General features: G+C 41.3%; 5 protein-coding genes across 5 annotated transcripts; 2 read left to right on the top strand and 3 right to left on the bottom strand.

Annotated features, from left to right (window-relative positions):
• Positions 1-1484: 1484 nt before the first annotated feature.
• Positions 1485-7690, bottom strand: Tf2-12_8 (Transposon Tf2-12 polyprotein; the record flags this gene model as incomplete). The annotated part of the gene is made up of 2 exons (XM_066130362.1): positions 1485-5135; positions 5768-7690. The coding sequence occupies 2 exons, from the start codon at positions 7688-7690 to the stop codon at positions 1485-1487; spliced, it is 5574 nt and encodes a 1857-aa protein (XP_065986618.1).
• A 7969-nt stretch (positions 7691-15659) lies between these two features.
• OpS6 (Glutathione S-transferase-like protein OpS6) lies at positions 15660-16406 on the top strand (the record flags this gene model as incomplete). The annotated part of the gene is made up of 2 exons (XM_014689173.1): positions 15660-15869; positions 15951-16406. The coding sequence occupies 2 exons, from the start codon at positions 15660-15662 to the stop codon at positions 16404-16406; spliced, it is 666 nt and encodes a 221-aa protein (XP_014544659.1).
• Positions 16407-16616: 210 nt separating this feature from the next.
• On the bottom strand, positions 16617-17809 carry Y8928 (PA-phosphatase related-family protein; the record flags this gene model as incomplete). Its single annotated transcript, XM_014689174.1, has 2 exons — positions 16617-17588; positions 17657-17809. The coding sequence occupies 2 exons, from the start codon at positions 17807-17809 to the stop codon at positions 16617-16619; spliced, it is 1125 nt and encodes a 374-aa protein (XP_014544660.1).
• A 733-nt stretch (positions 17810-18542) lies between these two features.
• GAS1 (1,3-beta-glucanosyltransferase) lies at positions 18543-20245 on the bottom strand (the record flags this gene model as incomplete). The annotated part of the gene is made up of 2 exons (XM_014689175.1): positions 18543-20087; positions 20159-20245. 2 exons carry the CDS (start codon positions 20243-20245, stop codon positions 18543-18545), a joined length of 1632 nt encoding a protein of 543 aa, XP_014544661.1.
• Positions 20246-24604: 4359 nt separating this feature from the next.
• G6M90_00g045020 (uncharacterized protein) lies at positions 24605-25170 on the top strand (the record flags this gene model as incomplete). The annotated part of the gene is made up of 2 exons (XM_014689176.2): positions 24605-24652; positions 24715-25170. 2 exons carry the CDS (start codon positions 24605-24607, stop codon positions 25168-25170), a joined length of 504 nt encoding a protein of 167 aa, XP_014544662.2.
• Positions 25171-25759: the final 589 nt, after the last annotated feature.

Raw genomic sequence — 25759 nt, forward strand, 5'->3', positions numbered from 1 at the left:
AACCGTAGTTTTCTGTTCTTTTTTAGAATAAATATAACTAGGTATTTAGCTTCTAATATAGATACTTTAATATAGCCTTTTACTAGTATTTTATTAATATATTCTTATAGTATCTTAAGTTCTTTTATGTTTAAGTTATAAATCTTATAGAATATTATTAATTTTTTATTTATTAAGTTAATTTAATAATCTTATTAATTATGTTCTAATAGTCTGGTTTTTAATTCTTTTATAAATAATTTTTTATATTTTTAGTATTTCTTAGGAATATTCTTAAGTTTTTTTTCTTTTATTATTAGGCTTTTATTATCTTTATTATTCTTATTTCTTTTTTTTTCTTTAAGTTTCTTATTTATATTTATAAGGTCTTTCCTTAAGTGTAACGGCTAAGGTTCCCAAGGGATAAACTAGTCGTAGTTTATGTTGGCAGAGCCACTAGGGCAGTCAATCTGAGCAGTTGGGTGTTACGTTGGTAATAGGTCGTAGACCGTAACCAAGTGATCAGAGTCAAAGAGTTGTAAGCGAGGCTTATTCAATGTAATGATCTGTGTTGAAAGCTAAGGAGCTAGAGGCTATCTATGAAGCGAATTTGGGGGTCCCTATATACTACGGTTGCTAGTTATCGCGGAGGTGAGCATCCTCGATGCTCACTTCCAAACACTGGTGAGCGTTGTGCATGCTCACTTATAATAACTGAGCGTCCTTCCCATTGGTCCTGTCGTGCCGACCAATGTTCCGTGGCCCGTCATGCCTGTGCCGCCCGGCGGCTCCATGCAGCCGGCCCATCCTGCAGCCTACGTGCTGGGTCGTAACACGATGTCCCCTCTCCCATGGTCTTGTCCTCAAGACCTAGGCCTTGTTTCATAAGTAGTTCCTCTGCCCTTTTCTTTTCGTTGGTAAGTTCCTCTTTCTTTTCATCCTTTGTGATGTCCTTCTGACGCCATGTCCAGTCGTACCGTCGTTCCTCGTACCCGAAAGCGAAAAGATCCCTCGTTGAAGGCTCCTTCTACCTTACGGAACGATCGCTTGGCTGATTCCATTGAATCGTTTGGTTACGACGTCATGCCGTGTTCCTTTTGTTCCGCCCGTGGTCTTCGTTGCAAGATGATTGAGCGTTCCTCCAAGTGCGGGGAATGCGTGCGGCGGGGGCGTTCCTGTGATGCTTCTGGTGTCGCGATTAGCTCGCGTAGGTGTCCTTTTTGTGTGTCACTGTTTTTTGCTAATGAGTGTCCTTGTAGTTGGTCGCATTATTTCCGAATCGAAACGTTTGGATCAGGAGGAAGAGAGAGCGGAAGAGCAAATGCTCAAGGCTCAGGCTGAGTTGAATGAAGCGCTGGCCCGTCTAGCGCGACTGCGCCGCCAAAAGCGGCAGTTGGTTACCAAGGGTCAACAAATGACTCGCTTGGGTCTGCAATCGCTGGATGAGTTGGAGGAGGAGGAGCGTCGCGAATCCGAGGCTGTTATCGATGCGCAATCTCTAGGCGCTATTGACGTGTTGGATTGGAACGCTGTGTTTGGGGATGCCTTGTTGAATGCTGCTGGTGATACTGCCGTAATAGGTGCTGGCAATTCTTCAGGTGCTCCGTAGGTTCCCATGTGTTTTCCTCGTCTCCATAGCTTTTCCATTTAATGAGATATTGGCGTGTTTTGTTTCTTGTCCTCATGTCTAAGATCCGTTCTACTTCATATTCCGTTTCGTTCATGACTTCGATGTCTTCTTCTGCTGGTGCATTGTTTGGTGCTTTCTCAAGAAGTGAAATGTGTACTATAGGATGATTCCTCATAGTCTTTGGTAATGAAAGTTCGTAGTTGTTTGTCGATATTCTTTTCTTGATAGCGAATGGTCCTAATTTTTTGTAGTCCAATTTGTCGCTTGGTCGCGTTGTTTTGATGTTTCGTCGGAGTAGGTAGACCATGTCTCCCTCCCCAAAGATTGGTCCCTTCGATCTTTTACGATTATGGTATTGTGCCATTCTGTTTCGTACGAATTCCAATTCGTGTCGCATTTCTTCGTGCAATCTCTTCAGTTCATCTGCTTGCAGCATCGCTCGTTCTGCTTGCGGTCCTTCGCGCTGTGTTCGAAATACTTCGGGATTAAATCCGTAATTGGCGTAGGCTGGTGTTTGCTTTGTCGATTCTGATATCGAGCTATTGTAAGCCAATTGCGCTGTAGGTAACCATTTAACCCAATCGTCCTGTTGATGATTGATGTAACATCGTAGATACTGTTCAAGCGTCTGGTTCAATCTTTCCGTCTGTCCATCTGTCTGTGGATGGTATGCGGTGCTTAACTTGTGATTCGTTCCAAGTTGTGCCATAAGTGCTTGCCAAAACTTAGAAGTAAATGTACTTCCTCTGTCCGATATGATTTCTTCTGGCAGTCCATGGTTACTTGCTATTGTTCGTAAGAACACATATGCAAGTTCTTCTGCATTGCTTGCTTCTCTGTACGGTAAAAAGTATCCGTATTTTGTGAGTCTATCCGTGACCACGAATATGCTGTCATATTCCACGTTGGTCATTGGTTCTTTTGACATTGGTAGCTTCGTAATATGATCGAAAGCTATCGATTCCCATGGTCGTGTTGGTACTGGTAATGGTTGCAGTTCTCCGTATGGCTTATGTCGTGAAGCCTTACTTTTTCCGCATTGTATGCATTCGTTGACAACCTTTTCGACCATTTTCTTGATTCCTGAGAAATCGTATTGTCGTCGTATCTTATCCAGTGTCTTGCGGATTCCTTGATGTCCGTAGACTGGATGTTCATGCATTTCTTTGATGCATTCTTCTTGTAATTCTGGTGGTATCCAGATTTTCTCTCCATACATTGGTACTCCTCCTGGGTGGCATGTGCATCCCGTCGGTACGTCCCCAATGTGTTGTATATTGTCTGTTGCCCATTGGTGTATTTTGCCGTATACTGGGTCTTCTTTCTGTACTTTCAATATGGCATTCAGTTGTTTCTGCTGGAAATTGCCATTTTTATTGATCTCAAGGAGTGGTCCTGTTGCTGTAGGTACTCCTGTATCGTAGTCGCTTCTTCGACTTAGAGCGTCTGCTCGTCCGTTCTCGGATCCTTTTCGATGGATGATTTCGTAGTCGAATTCTGAAAGATATTCGGCCCATCGAATTTGTCGTCCATTCAATTGTTGCGTCGTCGCAAAATGAGAGATGTTCTTATGATCGGTATACACCTTAACTTTGTGTTTGCTTCCCATGAGATAGTGTCTAAATTCCTTGAAAGCATTGATGATTGCTAGGAATTCTTTGTCGTAGATGGGGTAGTTGAGTTCTGCTCCATGAAGTTTCTTCGAGTAGAACGCAATAGGGTGTAGTTTTCCGTCATCGTCTCTTTGTCCAACTTGTGCTCCTAGAGCAAAGTCTGATGAGTCGGTTTCTAGTTCCGTTTCTTTTTCTGGGTCGAAGGTTCTCAAAACAGGTTCGGATGTGATGAGTTCTTTGATCTTGTCAAAGGCACATTGCGCCTCATCGTTCCAATTCCACTGCTTATCCTTCTTGGTGAGTTCATCCAAGGGTGCTGCGATTTCGCCGTAGCTCTTGATGAATCTCCTGTAATAGTTCGCAAAGCCTCTAAAGCTTTGTATGTCCTTGACATTCTTCGGTGTTGGCCAGTTCCTTACTGCCTCAATCTTTGTCTTTTCCATTCGTATCTCGTTTGGTCGTATCGTGTGTCCTAGGAAGTCTACTTCCTGGGTATGGAATTTGCTTTTTGCTGGTTCCACTAGTAACTTCGCGTCTTGTAGCGCTTGTAGTACCTTGTGTACATGTCTTTTGTGGTCTTCCAGGGTTTTTGAGAAGATCAGTATATCGTCCAGATACACTACCACAAAATTGTCCAAATATTTTCGTAGTACGCTGTTGATCATTCGTTGGAATGTCGCTGGTGCGTTGGTAAGCCCGAATGGCATTACCAGGTATTCGAATAGTCCGAACTTCGTTCTAAAGGCTGTCTTCCATTCATGGCCTTTCTTTATTCGAATCAAATTGTATGCTCCCTTCAGGTCCAAAGCGGTGAACCAATTCATTCCGTGCAATCGGTCCCGTAGTTCCGATATTAGTGGCAACGGTGTTCGATCCTTCATGGTAATCGCGTTCAATCGCCGATAGTCCACTACTAACCGCAGTTTCCCGTTTTTCTTTGGAACAAACATAACTGGGTATCCAGCTTCTGATGTGGATGCTCTGATGTAGCCTTTCGCTAACATCTCGTCGATGTACTCCCGTAGTGTTTCGAGTTCTCTTGCGTTTAAGTTGTAAATCTTATGGAATGTTGTCGACTTTCCGTCTATCAATTCAATCTGATGATCCCATTGGCTGTGTTCTGGTAATCCGGTTTCTAATTCTTCTGCGAATAATTTTTCGTATTTCCGGTATTCCTTAGGGATATTCTTGAGTCTTTCTTCTTTCGTTATTGGGCTTTTGTCGTCTTTATCGTTCTCGTTCCTCTTTTCTCCTTCGAGTTTCTTGTTTGTGTTCGCGAGGTCTTTCCTTAAGGTGGCAATAACCTTTCGGATCTTGGCTTTTGTCTTCTTGTTGCTTATTGTTGTTCGTATCCCGGTTTGTAGCGCCGTCGAGGTCGTTACGGTGGATCCAATTGTTTTGACTGCTTTTCTGCCGCTTGTTTGTTGTCGTTGGTCCTTGGATAACTTGCTTGAAGGTTCTTTTTCTTCAGAACTCTGTTCATGAGCTAAGTTATGACGAAATTTCGTTCTTTCTTCCGAATTCTGCTGATTCTGTTGGCCTGAAGTCTCGTTCCACTTCAGTTGGCCTGTCCTCCAGTTGATCAGTGGGTTACTCTCCCATAACCATGGGTACCCTAACACTAGGTCGTGTTCCGATACGTCCATAACATCGAGTTGAATCACTTCTGAATGACTTTGAATCTGTACTTCGAGATGATCAGTCTCTTGGTTAATGATTCCGTCATTATAGGCAAAAAGTTTTCCTTCGATATCAGTTAACTCGTATGGTGCCTCTTTGTGTTTCCACGGTAGTTGGTAACGATTCACAACTCTGGGTGAGATATAGTTGCCCATCGCGCCACTGTCCACAAGTATGCGAACGCGATGTCCCATGACTTCGGCGTCTAATACCATTTTGTCGCTTCGTCCGTTCTGGGTTGCGTTGAGGGTCATTAGCGTCTTTCTTTTCATGCCAGCCTGTAGCCCTTTTACAGATGGCGTGCCTCGTTTTTTGAGTTTTCCGGAATAGATTCTTCTGCGATTTGTCGTTTCATTTCTTGGTACCATTCTGTAGGTCCAGTTCCGTTTTGCGGGTGCTTGAAGCAAAACCCATCGTCAAACATTTGACATAGGCGATTGTAAATTTGGTTTTTCATTTCTCCGTGTTTTTCGCATCTTGGGTTGTCGCAGTTTACCGCATATTTCCTGTTGCATCTGGGGTTGAACTTCTGTTCGTTGTACCACTTATCCAACTGTTGTTCACTGTGGTATGTTGATTCTGTGGTTCCCCTGGGGTCTTTCTGTTCGAGTATGTCTAATGCTCGCTGTGTCCGTTTGTATGCTGCTGGTGTTCCACATTGCCACTTGTGCCATTCCCTGGCCTTATCTACCATATGTTCTGAACAATTAGGTAGTGGGCATACCATGTGGTCTTTTGTTTCACATCGAGGTGACTTGAGTAGTAACTCCCTTCTGTGTGTTGGGATTTTTCCCTCATACACATACTGATGCCACTGCCTGTTCTTCGTATGTACATGTAACTGGCATGTGTCTGATTCACATACGTCCGTAGGATCTGTATGAGCTCGGCATTTGATGGGTGTGTTTGAATCGGGTTCCAAGATCATCGTTTGATCGTTATTGATTATCTTCACTCTCCATTCTAGGAGTTCCCATCTGAAGTATGGTGCTTTGATCGGATATCCTTTCATCCTGATCGGAAACGCATCCAATCGTGCCTTGGTTTGAAAGTGTGCCTGGCACATTGCAAACGCGCATGATGCCCATGCTAAACGTGTATGTTCCGCGTGTCTTGGTGAGAGTCTAGGATCGTCTTCCTTCTCTCCTTCCGGAAACCATAGTGTCTGGTTTTCCATTGCCGTGGTGGTGTCCACTGCTAGAATAGGAATTGCGAAATGTTTTCCTGTTGGTGCGGGGAAATATCGCTGTACAGCTTGTTCTTGTGTGGCTGTCAGCCTTGCAGGCGTTTCTTCCTCGCTTCGTTCGTCTTCGGACGCTTCTGGAGTATCTAGGATTGCGTTGTCGTCATCGACGCTCATTTCCCTTACTCTATCTTCCGGTTCGTCGAAGGTGGTGAGGATTTGTGCGTCTTGCTCCTCCCTATATTGTTGTTCCCTTCGATTCTTCCTTGCTTCTGCTTGTTGTCGCACCCAATCGAGAATTTCTTGGTGCGAGTCTTCGTCCAAATATTCTGGCGATTTTGGTTCATGGAGTTCCTTTCGTCCCGTCATTGCAAGCGTTCTCTTTTCCATTGATTGTTCGTCCAGGTCTTCTTGTACCAGTTGTTTGGCTACTTGCAGTCCGTTTCCTATGAAGTTCATAATTTTCTTCTTTGGTTTTCTTGGTTCTTTTGGAAACCATCCTCTTTCTTGTTTGCTGCTCATGTGAACGTAGCAGTTGTCGTCATAGCAGAAGGTCCAGTTGAGGTTCTTATGTTCCACCTCTGATTCGGTAACTTCGATTTTCTGTTGGTTAGTAGAATTGAGTTGTTTCTTACCTCCTTCTGGTACTGGCTTCCATTCTTTCCTGGGTTTCTTGCATTTATTGGCGAAATGTCCTGGTTTTCCGCAGTTGTAGCATTTCTTTTCCTTTTTGTCGTCTTTCTTGGTAGCGTCAAGCTCCATTCGTCCAGGGTTAAGAGTGTGACCATAGGCAATAGGTTCGTCACGCTTTCTGCGTTGATTGGCTTGGTAACTCTTCCCTTTGGCAGGGCTCCAGGTTCCTTTACCCTGTTTCTTCTGTATGCGTCGCTGATACTGTCTGTCGTCGATTCGTACCGCCATAGCGATGTAGTCCGATAAGTTGTCTGGTCTGTTCTCCCTGTAGAGTTCATCTTTGACTTCTTCCTTAAGTCCTTTATAGAAAGCTGACATAAGAGGTTCGTCCTCCCAGTCAAGCTGAGATGCAAGTTGTCTGAAGCGAGCGGCATAATCGGATGCCGATCCCTTCTGCTTGAGCCCGTCGATGTAGTACTCAGCAGCCCTAGCTTCGTCAACTGTTCCAAAGGCCTTTTTGATAGCTTTTTCGAATTCATCGTAACTTTCGAAAATGGTGTTGGTTTCTTCTTCGCGGTCGTCTTTTTCTTTGTTAAGGTAGTCCCTCATAATGGGTTCAAACCATGCGAGTGCCACTCCCGTCATACACCCTCCTGCGTGCAGTACCTTGGCAGAGGATTCTTCCATTTTGGTCGGGAATTGTCGGTGGTAAGCCCTGAGTTGAGTGAGGAATCCTTGAAGCGCACCCGGGGATCCGTCGTACGGTCCTGGTGCCCTGGGTCTAAGGATTTCTCCCAAGTCCTTTTTAATTGTGGCCGCAGTCGTGGCTTGTTCCTGCCGTTCTTCTTCCATCTGTTGGACCCGTTCCCGAAGGCGTATGATCTCAGCAAGCATGTCGTGAGCAGAGATGGTGGTTGGTCCCTCTCGGGTTTCATTGGATCCAGATGCGGTGGTAGTCTCGCGTGGTGCCATGTTGACAGTTATCAGGTATTGCTCAGAGTGACGCGGTAGTAGTCTGAACAAGAGCTTTCAACGTGTAACGGCTAAGGTTCCCAAGGGATAAACTAGTCGTAGTTTATGTTGGCAGAGCCACTAGGGCAGTCAATCTGAGCAGTTGGGTGTTACGTTGGTAATAGGTCGTAGACCGTAACCAAGTGATCAGAGTCAAAGAGTTGTAAGCGAGGCTTATTCAATGTAATGATCTGTGTTGAAAGCTAAGGAGCTAGAGGCTATCTATGAAGCGAATTTGGGGGTCCCTATATACTACGGTTGCTAGTTATCGCGGAGGTGAGCATCCTCGATGCTCACTTCCAAACACTGGTGAGCGTTGTGCATGCTCACTTATAATAACTGAGCGTCCTTCCCATTGGTCCTGTCGTGCCGACCAATGTTCCGTGGCCCGTCATGCCTGTGCCGCCCGGCGGCTCCATGCAGCCGGCCCATCCTGCAGCCTACGTGCTGGGTCGTAACATTAAGGTAATAATAACCTTTTAGATCTTAGCTTTTATCTTCTTATTACTTATTATTATTTATATCCTAGTTTATAATACTATTAAGGTTATTACGGTAGATCTAATTATTTTAATTACTTTTTTATTACTTATTTATTATTATTAGTTCTTAAATAACTTACTTAAAGGTTCTTTTTCTTTAGAACTTTATTTATAAGCTAAGTTATAATAAAATTTTATTCTTTTTTTTAAATTTTATTAATTTTATTAGCTTAAAATCTTATTTTACTTTAATTAGCCTATCTTTTAGTTAATTAATAGGTTACTCTCTTATAACTATAAGTACCTTAACACTAGGTCATATTTTAATACGTCTATAATATTAAGTTAAATCACTTCTAAATAACCTTAAATCTATACTTTAAGATAATTAATCTCTTAGTTAATAATTTTATTATTATAAGTAAAAAGTTTTCTTTTAATATTAATTAACTTATATAATACCTTTTTATGTTTCTACGGTAATTAATAATAATTTATAACTCTAAGTAAGATATAATTACCTATTATGCCATTATTTATAAGTATATAAACGTAATATCTTATAACTTTAATGTCTAATACCATCTTATTACTTTATTTATTCTAGGTTATATTAAGGGTTATTAGCGTCTTTCTTTTTATACCAGCCTATAGCCCTTTTATAGATAGTATACCTTATTTTTTAAGTTTTTTAAAATAAATTCTTTTACGATTTATTATTTTATTTCTTAGTATTATTTTATAGGTTTAGTTTTATTTTATAGGTACTTAAAGTAAAACCTATTATTAAATATTTAATATAAGTAGCTATAAATTTAGTTTTTTATTTCTTTATACTTCTTATATATTAGGTTATTATAATTTATTATATATTTCTTATTATATCTAGGGTTAAACTTCTATTTATTATACTACTTATTTAAATTTTATTTATTATAGTATATTAATTTTATAGTTCCCTTAAGGTCTTTTTATTTAAGTATATCTAATACCTATTATATCTGTTTATATACTACTAGTATTCTATATTATTACTTATACTATTTCTTAGCCTTATTTACTATATATTTTAAATAATTTAGTAGTAAATATACCATATAGTCTTTTATTTTATATTAAGGTGATTTAAGTAATAGCTCTTTTTTATATATTAGGATCTTTCCCTTATATATATACTAATATTATTACTTATTTTTTATATATATATATAACTAGTATATATTTAATTCATATATATTTATAAGATTTATATATACTTAGTATTTAATAGGTATATTTAAATTAGGTTTTAAGATTATTATTTAATTATTATTAATTATTTTTACTCTTTATTTTAGGAGTTCTTATTTAAAGTATAATACTTTAATTAAATATCCTTTTATCTTAATTAAAAACATATTTAATTATGCCTTAGTTTAAAAATATACCTAGTATATTATAAATATATATAATACCTATATTAAACGTGTATATTTTATGTGTCTTAGTAAGAGTTTAGGATTATTTTTCTTTTCTCTTTCTAAAAACCATAATATTTAGTTTTTTATTATTATAGTAGTATTTATTACTAGAATAAGAATTATAAAATATTTTCTTATTAATATAAGGAAATATCATTATATAGCTTATTCTTATATAGTTATTAGCCTTATAGGTGTTTTTTTTTTACTTTATTTATTTTTAGATGCTTTTAAAGTATCTAGGATTATATTATTATTATTAATACTTATTTCTTTTACTTTATCTTTTAGTTTATTAAAGGTAATAAGGATTTATATGTCTTACTTCTCCTTATATTATTATTCCCTTTAAATCTTCCTTACTTTTACTTATTATTATACCTAATTAAGAATTTCTTAGTATAAGTCTTTATTTAAATATTTTAATAATTTTAGTTTATAAAGTTCCTTTTATCTTATTATTATAAGTATTCTCTTTTTTATTAATTATTTATTTAGGTCTTCTTATACTAATTATTTAGCTACTTATAGTTTATTTCTTATAAAGTTTATAATTTTCTTCTTTAGTTTTCTTAGTTCTTTTAAAAATTATCCTCTTTTTTATTTATTACTTATATAAATATAATAGTTATTATTATAATAAAAGGTCTAGTTAAGGTTCTTATATTCTACCTTTAATTTAATAACTTTAATTTTTTATTAATTAGTAAAATTAAGTTATTTTTTACCTCCTTTTAGTACTAGTTTTTATTTTTTTTTAGGTTTCTTATATTTATTAATAAAATATCCTGGTTTTTTATAGTTATAATATTTCTTTTCCTTTTTATTATTTTTCTTAGTAATATTAAGCTTTATTTATTTAGGGTTAAGAGTATAATTATAAGTAATAAGTTTATTATACTTTTTATATTAATTAACTTAATAATTCTTTCCTTTGGTAAGGCTTTAGGTTTTTTTACCTTATTTCTTTTATATGTGTTATTAATATTATTTATTATTAATTTATACCACTATAATAATATAATTTAATAAGTTATTTAGTTTATTCTCTTTATAAAGTTCATCTTTAACTTCTTCCTTAAGTCCTTTATAAAAAGCTAATATAAGAGGTTTATCCTCTTAATTAAGCTAAGATATAAGTTATTTAAAGTAAGTAGTATAATTAAATACTAATCCCTTTTACTTAAGCTTATTAATATAATACTTAATAGCTTTAACTTTATTAATTATTTTAAAGGCCTTTTTAATAGCTTTTTTAAATTTATTATAACTTTTAAAAATAATATTAGTTTCTTCTTTATAATTATCTTTTTCTTTATTAAGGTAATCCCTTATAATAAGTTTAAATTATATAAGTATTACTTTTATTATATATCCTCTTATATAAAATACCTTAATAAAGAATTCTTTTATTTTATTTAAGAATTATTAATAATAAGCCTTAAATTAAGTAAGGAATCCTTAAAGTATACCTAGGGATTTATTATATAATCTTAGTGCCTTAGGTCTAAGGATTTCTCTTAAGTTCTTTTTAATTATAATAGTAATTATGGCTTATTCTTATTATTCTTTTTTTATTTATTAAACTTATTCTTAAAAGTATATAATCTTAATAAGTATCTTATAAGTAAAAATAATTATTAATTCTTCTTAGGTTTTATTTAATTTAAATATAATAATAGACTTATATAGTACCATATTAATAATTATTAGGTATTACTTAAAGTAATATAGTAATAGTCTAAATAAGAGCTTTTAATGTATAATAACTTAGGTTCCTAAGGAATAAACTAATTATAATTTATATTAGTAAAGCTATTAAGGCAATTAATCTAAGTAATTAGGTATTATATTAATAATAGGTTATAAACCATAATTAAGTAATTAAAGTTAAAGAGTTATAAGTAAAGCTTATTTAATATAATAATTAGTATTAAAAGCTAAAAAATTAAAGTTTATCTATAAAGCGAATTTAAGGGTCCTTATATATTATAATTATTAATTATTATAAAGATAAGTATCCTTAATACTTACTTCTAAATACTAGTAAGTATTATATATACTTACTTATAATAACTAAGTATTCTTCCTATTAGTCTTATTATACTAACTAATATTCTATGGCCTATTATGCCTATACTGCCTGGCAGCTCTATACAGCCAGCCCAACCTGTAGCCTACGTGCTGGGTCGTAATACTAGTCCCTTATAATTAACTATAAAAGGGCCTAATAAGGCTAATAATACTAAGAGTAAAGCTACCTAATAAATTTATATTAGTAGTTTTACCTTTTCTAGAGGGGTAATAATTATATCTAATTAATTTAATAATAATATATAATTTTAAAAATAATATATATATTATAATATATTAAATTTATTAGCTTAAAAAATAATTTATAATTTTATATATTAATAAAAGCTTATAATAAATTATATAATAATAATAATAACTTATAATTATATAAGTTATATTTTAAAAAACTTAAAGTAATATAATATAATATAAATTAATAAAATTTATATTTAATTTTTATAAAACTTATTATTTTTTTTATAATTATTTTATTTTATTTTTATTAAATTATAATAAAAAAATAAAAAAAAAGCTAGTTAATTACCAGAACTTACTAATAATATAATTAATAATTATACTTAGCTAATTTAATAATAATATATAATTTAAAAAATAATATATATATTATAATATATTAAATTTACTAGCTTAAAAGGTAATTTATAACCTTATATATTAGTAAAAGTATATAATAATAATAATAACTTATAATTATATAAATTATACCCTAAAAAACTTAAAGTAATTTAATATAATATAAATTAATAAAATTTTAACTTTTATAAAGCTTATTATTTTTCTTATAATTATCTTATTTTACTTTTATACACCTAATTTAAATAAATTACTTTATAAAGCAGCTAAATAAAAAGGCTATTATTATAAAAAATATTAATAAGAAGAGGGATATATTATTAAAGGCTAGGAATATTAAAAAGTTAAAAAACTTAATAAAATAACTAAAAAAGTAAGAAAAAAAAAAAGGGGAGAATTAAGAAAAATATTATAAAGCTAGTTAATAAAAAGTAGGTTTATATTATAGTTTTCCCTTTTATTATAAAAGCTTATTTTATTTTTATATATTTAATTTAAATAAATTATTTTATAAATAATATAATTATTTATAAATTTTTAATTTTATATTACTTTTTAAAATATTATAGTTTTTTATTTATTAATATTAAATTTAATTAATAATTAATAACTTAAAAAAAATTATAATTATAATTAATATTAAAAAAATAATAAGCTTAATATAAATAAATTACTTATTATAACTTTAAAAATTAAAATTAATAAACTTAAAAAAATAATAAAAAAATTATTATTATAAAAAATATTAATAAAAAAAATATATATTATTAAAAATTAAAAATATTAAAAAAATTAAAAAACTTAATAAAATAATTAAAAAAAAATAAAAATAAAAATAAAAAAAAATTAAGAAGAATATTATAAAGTTAATTAATAAAAAGTAGCTTTATATTATAGTTTTCTCTTTTATTATAAAAGGATTACTTTTATAATATAATTAAAATTATAAAATTAAATTTACTCCTAGTAAAAAGCTTTTATACTAAAAAAAACTACCTATTATCCCTTAAAAAGCTTCTTATTATTTAGAAGTAGCTTAATAATAACTTATTTAAGGGATTTATTTATAAGTTATATACTTAATATATAATACCTTTTTTCCTAGCTATAAAACCAAGTAGTAATATATATATTTATTAAAATTATTATAAATTTAACTTATTTATAATTAAAGTACTTATTATTATTAATTTATAAAACCTTAAATACTTTTTATTATATTAAATACTATATAAAGCTAGATATTATTATTACTTTTAATAAATTATATATTACTAAGAGGTATAAGTAAAAAACTATATTTATTATACGCTTTAGCCTTTTTAAATTATTAGTTATACCTTTTAGTTTTTATAATACCTTTATTTTATTTTAATATTATATTAATTATACTTTATATAGCTTATTTTAATAATATTTTAGTTTATTTATAAATATATAAGAAATATTACTAATATATTTATAAGATTATAAACTACTTAATAAAAGTAAGCTTATAAAGTTCATGCGTCCAATTTCCCAAAGTGGACACAGCCAAGATGATTGCCATTGTGAAGTCTTTGGATTCTGCAGTCCAGCATGAAGTTGGGCTCGCCACAGTCATGCAATGGGTCTCGGTATTAATTGACCGTGGGATCCCACCGGAACATGCTGCGGTGCTTTATTCCTCCCTTCCTTTGGGCTTACTTTGCATTGTGTATCCTCATCTCGCGTGGTGCTTGGTGTGTTATATTGGCATCAGGCCACTGCCAACGCCAAGTCGAGCACTCCGCCAGCCAATTCAAGCACTCCAACGCGTGTAAGTTTAGCCATGAGTGATTGACCTGACAAGTCAAGTTGAAGTTTGTGGGGATTCTCCCCTGAAGGGAGCGAATAGGGGCACTTTTAGTAATAAGAGCACTTTTGATTTATATTAATAGCTATGAATCATAATGCAAGTATGTTGATAAAAGAGCAATAATTTTTTAATAATAACTTGTATTGATAAGAGATTTTTATTAGCCCATTACGTACTTTCCCCCCCACGACATGGAGTCGCATGCTCTTTCTAATAATTCCTCTTGGTTCAATGTTGGCTGCAACCCCCTTTATCATGTGCTAAACATTCAGGGTCTGAATTGTACTCAAGCACATACCCTACGTACATGTACCTACATACACGTGTCGGGTGTCGGGGGCACATGCATTGCTCAATATGGAAAGAGGAGTACGCAATGCCCTCTTCTGAATGGCCCAGCAGCAAAACATGCCCGGGTATAAATCACTGCCGGCGCTGCTGACGGACCATGACATGATTCTGACCAACTTTGCGGCCCGGATATCGGGGCCGGGAACCACAGAGCAGTTTTTATTAATAGCATCACATCGGTAAGCGGGCCTCCACGGGGACTCGAGTTGGAACCCGAGAGGGAGGAGACAATGACCTCATGTACGTTCCACCTCTTGGTTCCGGTTAGAGCAGTTGTTTCAGCCAAAACGGGAATAAGCGCTTTCTGCCCTTGGCCCTCGGCCCCGAGCAACGAAATACTGCTAGTATGGAGTACTGCTAGTATGGAGTGCTGCTAGTGCTAGTACTAGTACTAGTACTAGTACTAGTACATACATACAACACTATGAACATCCACAGCCGCCAACAGGACTAGACTGCTATATATTTTCGTCGTCTAGCGCGGCAATGACTCTGTAGCATTTATCATTTATCCTAATTGCGCTGATCCATTGTTGTCCGCGTCCGCCCACTCGGAGCCCGCCAGCATCCACCGACTAATCTCGATGTCGTCGGCCTTGTTTGTTATCCGCCCACAAAGTCCCCCTCTCTCATGATGAGGAATCACCGCAGCAATAGACGACGCAACCATCGGCGATGATCCGCTTGTTAGCCGCCCGGGTCAGGTCGCCGAGTTTCATTGAGCCCAGACAGACGTCCCCCCCCCTCCCCAGTCTCCCTGGCCGCGCCGGAAAACCGCTTGGCCGTGAACTAGGCATTTATTTCTAATCAGCATTATGGCCGATTGGTAAGCTACCCACTTGCGCCGTGCGCTACATGTCATGTCCACAGTCCCGGCGCCGAGCGCCTCGAGGTTTGCGTGGAGAAGGCCTCAATAGAGATTGGATGATTCTGCATGTCACTGGAGGAAAAGCTAAAGTAGTACGCGTACCTTGATAGTTTGGAGACGAGTATATCAATTGACTTTGTCCCACGACTCCAAAACTCTCGCCCCCAACTTCACCATCCTCACGCACACCATCAACTCAAACCAGCTCCAGCACCAGCTCCAACTCCAGCTCCAACCCCCCAAAAGTAAACCATCACCGAAAATGGCCAGCCTCAAGACCATGACCCTCCACTCCCACGCGGGCGGCCCCAACCCGTGGAAGGTAGCCATCATCCTCGAGGAGCTCGGCCTCCCCTACGAGCACAAGTTTCTCGACTTCAAGCAAGTCAAAGAAGAGCCCTTCATCTCGCTGAACCCCAATGGACGGGTCCCCGTCCTCGAGGACCCCAACACCGGCATCAGTCTCTGGGAGGTACGTACTAATAAAAAAAGGGACACTTCAACATTGCCCTTCAACAACTCAGGCCCCCCGTGCTAACAACACACCACACAGTCTGGCGCCATAATCGACTACCTCATCGACACGTATGACACCGCCAACAAGCTCCAGTACACCAGCACGCCCGAAAAGTACCAGACCCGCGTCTGGGAGCACTTCCAAATGTCGGGCCAGGGCCCGTACTTTGGCCAGCTCATCTGGTTCACGCGGTACCACCCCGAAAAGCTCCAGTCGGCAATCGACCGCTACGCCAAGGAGGTTCGCCGCGTGACGGGCGTCATCGACGCCCACCTGAAGAAGCAAAAGACCGAGTATCTGGTCGGCGACAAGTTGACCTACGCCGATCTCATGTTTGTCCCGTGGGCCGTGGCGGTTTCCAGCATGGCCGGCGACCTTTTGGACCTGTCGGGCTATGACGCCTACGACGCCTGGTTTGCCAAGTTGAAGAGCCGGCCGTCGGCGGCCAAGATCATCAAGGAGAGGGAGGCGGCTCTCGCTGCCAGCCATTAAGATGTGAGCCGGGCATGGCCTAGGGGTCCGAGACTGGAGTTATGATGTGAATTGTTCATGATGGGAGATGACAAAGAGTCGAGTTACAGAAATTCTGAGACGGGAGCTAGAAAAAAGTGTCAACTAGGGTAAATAACGTAAAAAAAAAAGTATCAGGCGTTTCACCAGAAATGGTAATCAAGCACCAATAGTTGCAACACCTCTCAGCTCTCATGTGCCAAGTTCTCCAGCTCTGTGATATGACCTTGCAATAGCCCGCCTCGTGGGTCTGCCTCCGACACCTGTCTCGCCTATGTCGCTCCTCTGCGCTTCCGTCGGATCATGTCCGCAGAAATCACGGCTGTCGCGCTCACCTGGCTCGTTGAAACCGTGCACACCTCTCCCCCATCCGACGCTACGTGTAACCGTCTGCGTCACAATATCACACTCGTAACCGAAAGGCTCAGTCTCCCGCAGCGGCAAATGGTTGAACCTCCAATCCAGCACGGCGGCATACGTGGACCGGTACGAAGCGACGGCCATGACGATGCCAATCATCGATCCACTCACTATATCGTACCAGTTGTGCGCGGCGTCAATAGTGAGTGAGCAGGCTATCATGACGGCTGCGAGCAGTGGGCTCATTGTCAGTGCCAGTTTCCAAAATGCCGGTTTGTGGTCCGCCCAGACTTTCAGCTTCGCATTCAACCAAAGAAACAAGAAGAAAAAACCCGCAAAGGCCGCGGTTGAATGGCCGCTTGGAAATGATGTAACCGCCTCCTTGAGTCGCCAGGTGTCGGTTTGCGTGCATACTTCTGTGGTGTACATGACTTGCTGGAACCCAACCGCGTTCAATCCAGTCTTGTTGTGTCTTCTTGCCAGGGAGATGTCCGGTTCGCACACATCAAGAAAGTATGGTCGGAATCCGCCTATGAGCTGCTTGATAGTCACTTGGAAGATCGTCCCAAGTGAGACGGCCCACATTGTGCCCATGATGGCATTGCTGGCGTCCCAAGCCGACTTGATTCGAACCTGGGCAAGCAGATAGACAAGTATAGGTCCAAGGATGGAAACCAGCCCCGAGAACCACGCTGGCAAAATCCAACCGCGGTAGGGGTAGGCCCATTCGGGATACACGATATCCCCCGAGCCATTGAATGTGATGGGAAAGGTTCGCACTACCTTGATCGGGGCATAATAAACCTACCAGTCTCGTGTTAGCTTTAACATGGGTACACCCAGGATGTGAAGGTGGTCATGTCGACACGTACGCACATACTCAAGGCGCCGATGGTTAGCATCAGGAGCACATCCATCCAATTCAATCGAATCCACTCCTTCAAGAATGCCCTCAAGTCATGAAGAAATGAAGGCTGACCTAGTGACACCGAGTCTGCCCCATTAGTTTGCGGCATGGAAGGCATGGCCAGCTGCCTGTCCTATGACGATGTCTTGGGTGGCGGTGCCGGATAAAGCACACTCCGCAGATGGTAGCTTCTAAAATGAAACGAAATAAAACAAATACGTCAAAGAAAAAGAAAGAAAATTGACGATGAAGATGTGTCAGTGCGTGTGTGACGTCGAGGATGAACGCCATTCCGGCCTGACGTCATGTGATGTGGTCGTTGCCTCGTGTACTCCGTACTTTGTGCTTAGAGGAGCCTGCCATAATAGTCAATATTACTGCCTTGCGTCAAAGTACATAGAAGCTTGATTCAAGGCGCGATTTACGTTTGCGAGGATAGGAAGTCGGAGTTTATTCCTTGCATACGTTTGTAAATGTTTCCTCCCAGTTTATATCGTTCTGTCGTGGTTGTTGGCCGATTCAGTCAGATGTGGTATCACCGAGTTGACAGGTCCCCGCTTCAGCTGGACCACATCGTCATCCCAGCCAATATCAAATGCCCGTTGTCACGAGCTGTGAAACAGCCCATTCATAGACACCCACATTACACGAAACAAGAGAAAACGAAATACGACACGTCCTTGAATAAGTGGTTTGCTCATTTCTATTGTGCCACGGAAAGTAGGCAACAGCAATGCTTGATACAAAAATAGTCCGAAGACGACAGCTGACAAAGTCCGAATCCGACACCAGAACCATACAATATGTACGCTCCAAAAACAACTTCCACCAAGGTATATACATCACGCAATTTACAGAGCAACCATACCAGCACCAACGCAAAGGGCCACCAACATGTAGAGGCCCACAGCAAAGTCGCCAATGGCGAAGATACGGGCAACGGGGGCGCCATGAACGGCAAAATTGTCGCTACTACTAGTAGCCTTGGCATTGCCGCCGCCGCCGATGGGAGAGGTAGCGGTGGCGGCCTTCTTGTTAGTGTCACTAGCCTTGGCCAGGGCATCGGAGCAAGAGGAGTCAGAGTTGGCACTCTGGGTCTCAGCGGAGCCGTCAAAGTCGCAAGCATCCTTGGCCTTCTTCTGGCTGCTGTAATAGGCATCAAGAACGTAGGCAAGCTTCTCCTCATCGCTGCACATGCTGTAGGCACCGTAGACACCAGTAGTGGCATTGCCATTGATACCGGCGCAAGATTCGGGAGAGGCCTTGCAGATGAAGCCAAAGATGTCGCCGAATTTCTTGACAGCGAGGCCGGACTTGGGGACGCAAGCACGGGACTTGGCCATGCAGGAGCAGAGACTCTTGTCGGGGGTAGGAGGGAGGGCCTTGTTAGCCTGCCAGTTGTCGGTCAACTTGGGGCACTCGTTCATCTTGCCACCGGGCTTGTACTCGGACATTTCCAAGGTCTTGGGTGTGGCCCCGTTGACCTTCTTCTTCAGGGCGTCAAAGTCCTTGAGCTTGGTGGCTTTGCCGCCAGAAACCTTGACCAGACCGTAATCGTTGGCCTCCTGGTAGTACATGTAGACGATACCACCGCTGAAGGTGCCAGTCATGTCATCAGAGTAGAGGGCGGTGGTTTCGTCAAAGATACGGTTGGCAGCGCCGTCGTTGTTGCAACCATACTCGGCAAAGAATACAGGGACAGAGTAGTTCTCAAAGAATTTAACCTGCTGATCATAGCCGGACTTCTGCATAGAGCTCTTTCCACACCAAGAGTAGATGTTGTAACCCCAGAAATCAATGGACTCTTCGACAGTGTTGCAGTTGAAGTAGTCGGCAATCTCAGCGCGAATATCCTTGTCATCGTTGGCGGCGTAGCCAACACCAAGCCATCTGGTAATCTTCTTGTTGTTCTTTATGTAGGCCTTGGTGTCTCGAACAGCGGCCTTGACAAAGGCAGAGGCAGCGGTATTGTTCTTAGCGTTGGAAACCTCGTTTCCAGCAAAGAAGCCGATGACGTTGGGGTACTGGGCAAGCTCATCAATGACAGCCGTGTAACGCTCAAACAGGGCAGTGTTCCACTGAGGAGTGTCGCGGTTGATGGACTTGTCGGGCTCGCTGAGATCGGACACGATGTAAATGCCGGCATCCTGCAGCAGCTCCATGCAGGCCTTGTGGTCGGCCTTGGGGTCGATGGCGTAGGTTCGAATGACGTTGGTGCCGAGCTCCTTGAGAAGAGGGACATCACGCTTACAAACAGTCTCATCAGAGAGAGGGTCGACGTAGTTCTTCTTTGTATCGGAGGAGGAGGAAGAAGAACCACCGGCGCCGACTTCCTGCTGGTAAGCAATACCCTTCATGTAGAACTGAGTTCCGTTTTTGTAGAAGAATTTGGAGCCCTGTATGGATGCAAGTGCTTTTGTCAGAAATTGGTTTCTAAGGCGTAATAAAAACAATGCTGTCAACGGACCTTGACCTCGATGGGCTCAATGTCGGCGGCGGCCAGGGCGTTCCCTGCGACGGCAAGGAACGCCAACGAAAGCTTAGCTAGTCCCATGTTGGCGGGATTCGAATACTGCAAATGCGGAAGCTTGTTCTCTTGTTCTTTACGGGTTGAACAGTTGCAAATGTGAAAAAGAGAAAAAAACTTGACGAGTATTTCCAAGGAGTGTCAGGAATGTAGTTCAAAAAGTTGTTGTAGCTTGCTATGGTCGGTAAGGAGTGTCAGAAAAGGCGTAACAAATGAGGCAGCCAACCTCTATTGGTAAAAATTAGACGCGTATTAAAAAGAAGAAAAAGAAGATGATGAAGAAGAGACCTCAGAGCCAAAACCGTAGCTTTTGAGATCGGGAAACGAGTGTGGTTTTGACCAAAGTGAAGTTGGAGAAGGAACGAAAGAGAAGGCAAGCCAACAACACAGGAGGCGGCGACCACAAGCCAGGGGTTTGCCATCAGATGGAGAATAAGGAAATTGGCTGGCGCCAATCCCTCAAATGGATATCCAGGGGGCCAGCGCGGGGATTGATTGGCTCAGGCTAGCAGACTGGGTCGAACGGCCACCCAGACGGCACGGTTCAGCGCAAACCCCTGTGTTTTATTAGCCACCGGTACGGAGTACAAAACAGGCACACGGGGCCAAGTGCCATAGAGCCAATAGGAGCTATTCATTAGGGGGAGGTCGAAGTACATTTGGGCATGAAGAACCTCTAATATTTTGTACCGAACCTAATGTCATAATTTAAAACATCCTTTCCCCATAATTCTCTTTGGAACCTCTCGAATCGCTGTCGGCACCTGTCTGGAACTCCCCTATGTCGCCAGACTTTCGGCCAATGAAACAAGGCACCTGGGGGTTATTTACACCAGACCACCTGTACATAACGCTTACCGTAGGATCTGACATCGACCGACCACATGCACAGGCGGGAGGCGTGAGGCGCTAGACCCCCCAGCGAACCCCACAGCAGACATCAGCGTAGCGGCACAGCCTCTTCGAACCCCCCAGTGCCCCGAACAGGCTTAGAGTTGCATCACTGGAACTCATGCGCCGTCCAACTGGCTGGGGCACTGGGCCACCGTTTCTTCCCTGAACAACTCCCTGGGCAACCCCCTGAACGCCCTCTGATCGCCCCCACTTCTCCTGGCCAGCGCGAGGCGCAGCACCATATGTACATAAACAGACGAGCTTGTTTGTGATGATCGGTCCAGGGGCGATCTCCTGGCGGCAATTGGTGACATCTGGACTTTGATGACTGATGAATTTTCAAGGCGGGTGGCCAAAAGGAGGTGATGCCCCATGCTAGTTAGTCTGAATGGCGCGCGTTGGGTCGTTGGGTGGGTGGCTAGCAAAGAACCAGACACTAACGGCATTGCCAGAGCATCTCGGTCCGTCCTATCCTCTCGCATCGACATCTTTCAACTTTGCTGCCGCCTTTCCGTTGAGCACCTTGGGCGTCAGCCCTGAAACGCCAATTCCGTCCTTCAACTTTGCTGTCAATGACATTGTCTTGTCAGTCAGTCTCATTGCCACGCTTGTTTATGCAGGTCCGCCGCCAACCCAGACGAACCAGAACAGCCTTGGCCAAGTGGGGCCTGCCTAGGCGGCTTCGATGGGCTTGGCTTCTTCCTCGCAACAACCACATCTTCCTTTCCTCCGCATCTCTCTCTCTGTCTCTGCCTCGACACGGCGTCAAAAGTGCAAGCCGCCTACGACAAAGGTAGCTTGGCATTCGTTAGTCTCCCAAAACAACCAAAGACAACATACATCCAGTGCATGCCCAGGAGCACAGAAGGAATGGGACGACCAGCATCTCCGCATTTGGAGCCAGTCGAGCCATCCTCACCTTCGCCTGACACATTCTCCAGAAACAACCACTCGATTCCCCAAACGCTGCTCCGAATTCAGCATGGCAGTGCAGAGGCGTCAAGCTCGTATTGCCAGAGATTCACTCCCATCACTGAGCCATCTCCCCTTTTAGTTAAAAATAAATGCCGTGTGTTGACCTTCGGTTAGTTTCTGCAAATCCTCCCCATCCACAATTCTGGCAGTGCAATGGGGGGCAGAATGCCAATCCGCATCAATATTGCTGATTCCAACTCATGTGCCTGTCCAAACTCGGCATCATACCAAGATCGAAATGCGTATATCAAAGCAAGTACAGTAGATTCGCGCCGGTAGCCCAATTCGTTGTGGAAACCGTCAGAATCCAACGAATGCAAACAAAGCTGCATTCATTCACTTGTCCCGGGCATAGCCACCGTTCCCACTGCCTATTCATACTTGCCATTCTCATCTCCTCCGCTTGTCAAGTGTCACCGATGTCAGGATGAGCCCGCTTGTCTAGCTCTCTTTCAGATTCTAGACTACGCGCCAGCCAAAGTGATCGACCTTCATCCCTTGACGTCCACCGTCAGTTACCCGTTCCTCGGATCCCTTTGGCGGTCCAGCTACTGCAGCCGAGTCGCTGGGTGGTGAACTTCTATTGAAATAAAGAACTGCTCGCAACTCTTGGCTTTCAGCAAGCGACGGACGAGAAGGTCTCGAAATTTGGCCTCCTGGCCAACTATCGATGTTATTCAAGCTGCCAAGCAACTCAACCCCTCGTGCCGCTTTGGTTGCAATTTACCTCGACCAAGTTTCTCGCTAAGAGTCTTCATCCGCTGCCGAACCCGTCTCGATTCTCGTAGAAATTGAAAGCATCCACATTGCGCCGGGCCCATGCTATATATCCTTGCGCGCCGCAATCTCAGTCTGGTTTTCACTAGGCTTATAACAGGCCAGCTTTGCCGCTTCACCTGTCCTGGTTGCCAAGAAACCAAGCATCACACTGTTGAACGGGCCGCATCGTTTGTTCGAAGGTTGGGCCATCATCGTCCCACATACAGTGTGTTGTATGGAGAATGCTGTTGTGGCGAGGCTCTCGATGATCTCCCATTTTCCCATCTACTTGCGTCTGTATAATCGTTGCGGCACTCATCCCCTAGAATGCTACTCCCAGCCACGAGCGCCTGAGTTGAGATAGTTGAGATTGAACAGTGATTGGGAGGATTGTCGAATTCTCCAGCTTTGTGGATCGCATATTATATATCACTTTTCAGCATGCTTCTTTGCTTCGGCCCCAGTTCCAGCATGGTCAAAAGGCAGTTGCCTCTGGATGTCGTGCGCCTAGAATTGGTGGCGTGCCCCAAGACACAATACGACCAACCGATGCACTCCAAGGTCTCCCGTGAACAGCTCCAGGTCTACATCTTCGTCTTCGCGTTGCTGATCGGCTGTGAAAGGCCACGGGCCAGACTTGATAAATGTGGCGGCTGTTGTTGCAAAAAGTTACCTGTCACAAGCCTTTGCCTTGTTGCTTCCCGCACGTGCTCACTTGGAGCTTGGGATTGCAAACTCACATCCATGTTGACGCTGACGGGGTCTTCTATTTCAATGATTCAACCTATGATAATGATCATCATTGCGTGACAGATTGATCAGGGTTGATCACATTATTAGTATCTACAGAGTTATGGTACATCTACAGGCCAGGGTTTTTGGCAAGAAAGCTGTCCTTATAAGGCACTGGGATTCTACATTCGACAATTCGGCCATTCTCCTCTGACAGTCCTCGATTTTCTTTTGCTATGACGGCTTCCCTTCGCCGGCATCTGGGCTTTATGCAAACACCTTGAGGCTTCAAGGTCCGCTTCTAATCAATCACGAGGCTCAACATGACTGCAAGCATGTACTTTGCGGACCGTTGATTCAGCGTGGCGTCAACAAAATTTCCCCATTGTTTATCCTGTTCACACATTTCGAACGACCGTTCTATGACGTCTTCTGTATGTAGTTCCCGGACACTTCGCCCGCCACCACGTCAAATGCAACCCCCCCAACAATAACGGTCTCGGACGCCAACGGCCATGAGTTCTTCGTCATTTCAGGCCATGTTGAATTTCCTGCTGTACATGAAATGTTACAAATTCGACAGCTCCTCGCTCGGGAAATTACCTAGGTATCTACTGCGTTGAGCGGGAAAAGTGCATACGAGTAGAGCCAATGACCAGTGTGAGAGTCATGATTAGATTTGACAACACATTATGAGATCGCCAATCCATTCACATCTCCCATTACTACTTCCTCCCTGTGGGGTACATACATCTTCTTACAAAACTTGGAAATGATGTAACTGGCTGTTTGGGGGCTGCTTTGACCAGTAAGCAGTTTGGCTACGTGAGGGTGTTGTCCGCCAGCGACTCTTGGTGATGATGCGTCATGATGTCATGTAAGAAGACGGCTAGTCGCTATATATATATCTCGGAGGCCTTTCAAGATATCATAGGTTGTATATCATTCTTCGCGGGTATTGAATGAAACATAATATCGGCAAGTTTCAAACATACTGTATTCTTATTTCTAATCCATACGGCCACAATGTCTTCGGTCCAAACTCGCAGTGGAGGGTCTAGTGCAGGCACCAAGGTAATATCATGGACGAGCCGAACAGGATCCTCCCCTTTGACTCACTTAAGCTAATAGCTCAGGTTAACGCTGGGGAAAATGCCCCCGTCACGCGTGAATCGGCCGGCGACGTTCAAACCGATTCCCTAGCAGCAGAATCATACAGAGCCGATGGCGAATTCGCCAAAAACCGCAATGCTGAGCCCGGCGATGTTTCCTCCAGAGCCATTCCTCGCTCCCATGCGGATGACTCTACTGCCGAATCCGCGCCGTCATGTGTCAGCAGCCAACACGTTTCGGACAAGGGCGGCTCGCATGGCAAGAATCTGAAGGGAGGTGGTTTTGATAACCAAGATGTACAAGATGGTGTCCAGAAAGCATTCGCATCCGAGCCCGGTTCCATCAACGATCCAGGCAGACTTGCAGAAGCCAAGTTTGAGCAGAGTGAAGCAGCAAATCCGCGAGTGGCAACTAATAGGGATGTTGATTTGAAAACTGGAACGGCATATGACGGGCTAGATCCAGACGTGGACGCCTAGTCTACTGACTGCATGTATACTTTAATCGTTTCGATGTTTTTTCGTGTACCGCATAGGGGGAAAACGCCATTGTTTTCTTTGTTCCTTCCAGTGGTACCCATTACAGTGATACAAAGCCATATCTAAATGCACATGGCTTAATCTGCTGCCTGGCGCCATGGCACCGCACGATGCCACCTTGGGCGATTGAATTTATGCGAAAATGCAGCTTCTAGGCATCAGCTTTAGCAAATAAATCTATTTAGCTCCGCAAGGGGGGGAGACGTATTCGGCATTTCGTGCGTTCTGTACAATATGGAATTATCGCAGCTGAGAGAGCATTGATGTGATATGACGGGCATTGCGGTGAGATCTGCTGCACAGGACTATATGGGACATACCATGCAGTAAGGCTCTCCAACCCAACGATTGAAAAAAAGCAAAGGACGGCAGTACTCACTAGGATGCAGTTGTGACTTTCTGTCGCTGATGAGACACACTTGCATCTGTCGAACTCAGAACCGCAAAGAAAAAACAAGCCAACGCACCCCAGAGGACATGGACACTCAAAGACGAGGCATCATTGCCGACAAGTCGACAGATCCATCCG

The sequence above is a fragment of the Metarhizium brunneum genome, chromosome 2 (assembly GCF_013426205.1).
Source record: "Metarhizium brunneum chromosome 2, complete sequence".
NCBI classification, from domain to species: domain Eukaryota; kingdom Fungi; phylum Ascomycota; class Sordariomycetes; order Hypocreales; family Clavicipitaceae; genus Metarhizium; species Metarhizium brunneum.